Source organism: Nelusetta ayraudi, unplaced genomic scaffold (genome assembly GCF_046127955.1).
Source record: "Nelusetta ayraudi isolate G7.1 ecotype Tasmania unplaced genomic scaffold, CSIRO-AGI_Nayr_v1 ptg000006l, whole genome shotgun sequence".
NCBI lineage: Eukaryota > Metazoa > Chordata > Actinopteri > Tetraodontiformes > Monacanthidae > Nelusetta > Nelusetta ayraudi.
This window is the reverse complement of record NW_027466056.1, coordinates 2766381-2772500: the sequence shown is the minus strand read 5'-3', so window position 1 is coordinate 2772500 and position 6120 is coordinate 2766381. Positions and strand designations below refer to the sequence as shown.

The window sequence follows — 6120 nt, the reverse complement described above, 5'->3', positions numbered from 1 at the left end:
CTGTTAGCAGCCAGGCTAGCTAAGCTAGTGGTCCTTGTCTGTGTCTCAATTCAGGGTCTGCGTCCTTGAAATGCGCATTTTGAAAGGAAGTTGCGTCATCACACTGCGCGAAGGCTCCTCCCAATTCCCGAGGGTGCTTAGGACGCTCAAAATGCGTTCTCGGAAATACGCACTCGTTTTAGCCGATTCCAAGGATGCACCGCTACTATCCTTCGCATACTCGTGTATCCCATGATGCTTTGCGTGCTGCTGCAAAGCATCGGAGGATCCTGGGAAGTCAGCTGAAATTAGTGGCATGGTTACTTCCTGCTTTTAGCACCAATTGGGTGTTAAAAATTAACAAATGTGTTCGCAGGATTTCAGATTTGAAATGTCGAAATTTCAGCCGTTTTGTCGTCCAACTAAATAATACGGGAAAAGTGAGATTTGCATCGGGTTAAATTCTGGGTAACGTCATGCTTTTATCCCAAATTAATTGTTCGGAACACATTTAAGGCCTATAATTTGGATTAAATGTCGATAAAATGTTGACAAACTGTCGCACCCTACTGTTTGGTGGGGGCAACAGTTGATGCTGTTTAGCTTTTTTTATCGTAGCCTTTTATTTTGACATTTTTATCGTGAAGAAAATGTAGAAAAATGTGTTTTTCTCTTCACTTTGCTGACATCCTTTTATCTGCCGCACGCACGTGCACGCACGTGTGTGTGTGACTCATCCTTCACACACACACACACACACACCAGGATGAAAGGGTGTGGGCGATTGAAAGGGAAAGCAGGGTTGAGCAAGAACGTGCGAACGCAGGAAGAGAGAAAGACGGACTCTCTCCCTCTCTCTGTCTTTCTCTCTCTCTCCCTCCCCCCCTCTCTCTCCCTCTCTGTCTCTCTCTCTCCCCCCTCCCTCTCTCTCTGTCTCTCTGTCTCTCCCCCCCACCCCTCTCTCTCTCTCTCTCTCCCTCCCCCCCCTCTCTCTCCCTCACCCCCCCTCTCTTTCTTTTCATATGGGAGGAAAATAGTTTGTCCCAGTTTTTAGACGAGCCACTGAGTCTTTCTTTCTTTCGCTCTCTCTCACACACACACACACACACACACACACACACACACACACACACACACACACACACACACACACACACCTCCAAGTAGCCGCCTCTGCTGGATGTCCGGTTGCCTTTTTGACAGAGTAAAATGACAAAAAACGAACCTCCTGCTAAGGGAGCTTCTAGATTTCGATTTCTAATCACGGCGTTAAAACTGCTTCAGATGTCAGACCCCACCCACCCCCTCAAAAAAATCCTCTCACGCTGTTGTACCTTTGTTTCGTCTTCTCTCCGTCGTCTGAGGGGGTCGAGCGCAATGAGATTTGGAAAATGTGAGGAAGTCACATTTTCCAAATCTCATTGCGCTCGATGTCGTGGAGGTCCCTCTGGCACTCCACACCTCCCCCTGTGGTGTGGCGGGTGAATTGCGGGGGGGCCAGAAGCATAGAAATCAGACTCTGGGGGCCAGATCCACAAAGCGTTTGCGGCAGAAAATCCGTGTATACAGCACCAACAACGGTGATTCCGATCCACAGAGGAAGCAAACGTGAAAATCTGCCTGAAAAGCCTGAGATATATATATGGCTCCCCAAATCTCATATATAGATCGGCATAGACTACATATATATATATGGCAATATTTTAGATAGGCTATGAAAAATACAAATGGTACTCAGGTGTTGGTGACTAACGCGTCTTGCGTCTTGACTGAGCAGTCTTGGTAGACAGAGGAGGCATCGTAATGCCAGGCGCACACAGGAGCAGAGTTTCGCTGTCAAACACACGCACTCACCAACAACCTTTGGCGCAAACTGCTCTCAGGTTGCCAGACCGCAACATTCGCACCCGTTTCAGGTGCCGCATTCGTGGCTGCGCACCCTTCTTTGAGGATCTGCGCCTGTGTGTCCAAGGTTTCATTACTTGTCCTCACCACTGTGTGTGTGTGTGTGTGTGTGTGTGTGTGTGTGTGTGTGTGTCTCGGGGTGGGGTGTACAGCTGAGCTAATCTGAAAGGTCCCAGGCTAATTTCATTTCAATTGTGTGCGTGCGTGTGTGTGGATTTTTCCCCCGCCTTGTTGAAAATGTTGCCTCGGCAGCGCCGTCTTAGCACTTCCTGTCTGCCTGACCTTTAGCTGATTGGTTGCGCCGGCCACCATCAGAGCAGCTGCTGCCACTGGGTTGCATCGGATTGTTGCGGGGGGGCGGGGGGGACGTTTTAGCGGTTGTCTAGCTCGCTGCACCTCCACACTCCCCCCCCACCTCCCCCCTCCGATAAAACGCCCCAGTTTAACACTTTATTTCCCTCCGACGGCGAGGGGGAGGTCGGCGGCCCAATCAGCAGGAATTTAATTTCCCGTCCAGCTGAAATGAAATGTTGCTGTTTCACTGCACTGCCTTTAATTAGAGCCTGTTCGACATGCACGCGCACACACACACACAGCTCTGGATTAAATGCAAATGAGCGTCCAATTACAAAACAACAAACACATGCACACATTTTTCCACCCATGTAAATTCTCTCTCTCTCTCTTTAAAAAAAAAAAAATTTGAACAGAAAGAAATTCAGGATTTCATGTTGTGACCTTTGAGCTTCCTGACATGAAACGTTTGTGTAATTTGGTAATTTTCGGAAGGCGGCGGGGGCAGCAGGCAACACGGCGCCCCAATAAATTTAATTTGACACCAAAGGGATGCTAAAAAAAATATGACTGTAGTTTTCTTCAGGTTGGCATTGAAAAACTGCAAAAGGGAAGGTCAGAAATCTCGGTCGCAATACCACGAGTTACCACTTGGCGGAGGGTGCGGGGGAGACGTGCAAACACAACAGCTGAAGTATTTGTAATTGTGTTTAATGCATCACTGTTACTGACGTTGAAGCATGGCTAAATTCTCCAATTTGTCCAGGTGAGCAGACTCCTGTGGGGCGCCCCTACGGGACCCGTGCGGCACTACATGCAGACAATCCAGTTTTTTTCCCCCGCAGCCTTTATTGGACAACACTTCCATGATTAAAAGCCGACGGGATGCATCTTACAAAACTGCACAGCGACGTCACAACCTCCCGATCAATAGAGCACAAAAATTTGTTTTGTCTTGACGTAAAACAAATTTGACAACAGTGATATTTATACCCATAAATTAAAAAAAAATATTTACATTTTTTTTTCTTCTTCTTACAGCGCATGATATTTAGTCAACACATTGGCTTCACATCCTGGTCGGCCTCCTCGCTTATTTACATCATTTACAAAATTTCAACCTCTCGAGGCTGTTTTCACATTTCAGTTTGATGCTTTTTGTCTGTTCAGGTCAAAGTGGCACCCGCTTGCGTAAGAACGCCGGCCCAATCAGGAGCGGGCTTTCACTCGGGGACCCTTTCCAGCGTTCCGGCCGGAGTCCTTGTTGCCGTCTCGGCGGAGGAGAGCCGGGTCCAGGTTCACCCCCATGTCTCGGATGTGAACCCTGACGTTGCCTAAGTTCTTGGGCCAGGCGGCGTCCATCTTGATGACCTTTCCCCCCGGGCCAAAGTCACAGAAGCTCGCTTCCCTTTTGGCTCCGGCGGCACCCCCCACCGATTTGGCCTCCTGCCACTCCCACCTGCTCGCATCAATGGTCGCGGTGGACTCGGCGGGACCGTCGTCTGCGGGGCCCGGAGCGTCGCCAGGTTGGACCTCTTGGTTGTGTTTGTTGGTGTTAGCCTCACCCGCGCCTCCGCTAGTAGCTAAGTCGGGACAGTCTTTGTCCTGCATGGCGGCGTCCGCATTAGCGTCCCACTTGTTCCACAAAGGCTGCAGCTCCTTTGAACCACCACCGACCGCCTGGCTGAACTTGTCAGTTGCGTCACTAGTGCCTCTGCCCCCCTGTTGTGTATCGTCCAACACGATGAAGCTTGCGACTTTCGAGTCCGAACTGGCCATTTTTGGCAAGTCACCATTCTTGTTTTGTTGCTCTGACACGTTAGCGACATTTTTTGCATCGCAGCATGCAGGATTCCCAGCCACGCCGGTGATGCCAAGCTGCCTTTGCCAAAGGCCGGAGTCACTTCTGGGCCCGGTAGCGTAAGCCGTGAAAGCCTTGCTCGGCTGTCGGTGTGGCTCCCCCACGCTAGCGTTGAGTTTTACGTCTGGCTTCGCTGGAACGAGAGGGCTAGCGTTGATGCACCCCAGCTGCTCCCACATGCAAGCATCAGGTTTGCCACCTACTTTAGCCGATGCCATGGAATACTCCAGGTTTTTAAACCCCCTAAGTTGTCCGTAGTTTGCACCCTTGCTTTGCAGTGGCCCATCCTGAGCGCCGCCGACCTCTGTTGCCCCCTGGTGGTGTTTTTGCAGTAGCGACGTGAACAGCTGTGAAGGCCTCAACACAAGTCTCTTTGCTGGTCTACTTGCAAGCGATTCGGCCGCCGGGGACGGCGTCGCCGGTGGCGAAGCCTCAAAGGAGTCCCAGCGAGTGTCGACAAACTCGAGCGAGGAGCCGAGCATGCCGGCCAGCTCCGGGGTGGCCTCCACCAGCTCCAGCGGGTCCCTGACGTCGGGCCTGAACGAGGCCAGCTCCTGCTCGTCGGGGCCTGTCAGGAGCTGGGAGAGCGACGCCTGCCGGTAGAACTCGTCTTCGGGGATGGACTGGATGTTGAGCTGAGGGAAGAGACGGCGGAACGACCGGGACGTCATCCGGAGTCGACCCAGGACGTCGGCGAGGAGGAGCCAGTTCCTGGGGCTGGATGGGAAGACGAGGACAAAATAAGAAATGGTAAGTAAACAGTTTGTCAAAGAACATCATTTGATTTATAGAACAGTTGTCCCTGCCAGCGTCAGTTAGGTTTAACTTCACCGTCGTCTTTCACTGAGAAGAGATTGCGTTGTGCAATATGCTGATTTCTGAAGAGATTATCAACTACGGCTGCAAAGATTTCTCGACGTTGTTGACAGAAATTGATAACGTAAATAGTCGACTATCGTCGCCAGGCGCGTTTTACCAGTGGAGTGAGCCACCTCGCTTCATTACAATCTCTGCAGAGAGTCGCAGGGGTGCAAACGTTTGGGCGCATTTTAGCTTTTAGAAAGCACATCGGACAGTCGATCGAAGTCGTCTGACTCGCCTCAGCGTCAATGTACATTTTTTAAGCATGTTTTGGCATCAATAGAGAGCGTTAACGTTGAGCCTGACGCAAGTATTTTAAATGAAATGCATGCAGTCTGAAGAAGAGCGCCACCATGGACCATGGACCATGGAGTTTTTCACCGTGTCCAGCACACATCTTTGTACCAGGTGAAAACCATAGAGTTGCATTTGAACCAGTGCAATGAAAATAAAGTTGAAAAGTTGTCTGTGTTGTCTGCAGACACAAAGTCAACACCCTCAGTTGGAATCGAAACCACAGCCTTGTGGTTGGGAGTCGGCAGCGGTCGATGCTGCGTGTCACACTTGTGCAGCTCACTGGCTTGAGAGACCGTGTTGGCGAGCAGGGTTCGAATCCTGTCGGTTCCCTGCGCCTCACTGTTTTGTCTCGCATCAACTCTGTTGGGCCACGAGGCTCAATCCCAGTGCCCAGCACTTGTGGGGCAGTGTTGAGGACAATGCACCAGAGATGCCAGAGAGTGGGATTTACTCCCCCAGTTGGCAGTGCCTGACCTATGCAGTTCCACATTCCACACAGTCCCTAACCCCCCTCCCACCGCTAGAGCAAATTGGAAAAAACAAACTTTAATGATGAGCAGGAGGCGGAGCTATTCCAAGCAAAAGCTCAACATTTTACAATCCGGGGTTTTTCAGGTCAGGATTTATAATTGATGATTGCTTTGGGGTCAATGAGTGCAACATCTATGTCAAACACTTCTGGACACTCACCCTTGTGACAGCGACACCTGCAGGTTGTAGCAGGGCAGCAGCGGCCGGTCAGACAGCTCAAACTCAAAAACCTCCCTCCTGGCCCGCTGCTCCTCGTCGTCCTCCTCTTCTTCGTCCTCCTCCTCCTCCTCCTCCTCGTCGGGCCCTGGCGGGTCAGCCAGGATGTTGTGCAGCCCCCCCCCCTCGGATGGCTCTGGAAATGCACAAATACGTATTTGTTTGTTGTACAACGT

General features: G+C 51.0%; 1 protein-coding gene across 2 annotated transcripts in view; it reads right to left on the bottom strand.

Moving 5' to 3' along the window:
• Positions 1–2873: 2873 nt before the first annotated feature.
• The window catches only part of LOC142881029 (BCL-6 corepressor-like), a 34008-nt gene continuing 30761 nt past the window's right edge, over positions 2874–6120 (bottom strand). For both annotated transcript variants that reach the window (XM_076015075.1, XM_076015071.1), the window contains 2 exons: positions 5888–6080; positions 2874–4756 (listed from right to left, as the gene is read on the bottom strand). In XM_076015075.1, coding sequence (XP_075871190.1) covers positions 3388–4756; positions 5888–6080 — 1562 coding nt within the window. In that variant the 3' untranslated portion in view covers positions 2874–3387. The remainder of the gene's footprint in view (positions 4757–5887; positions 6081–6120) is intronic.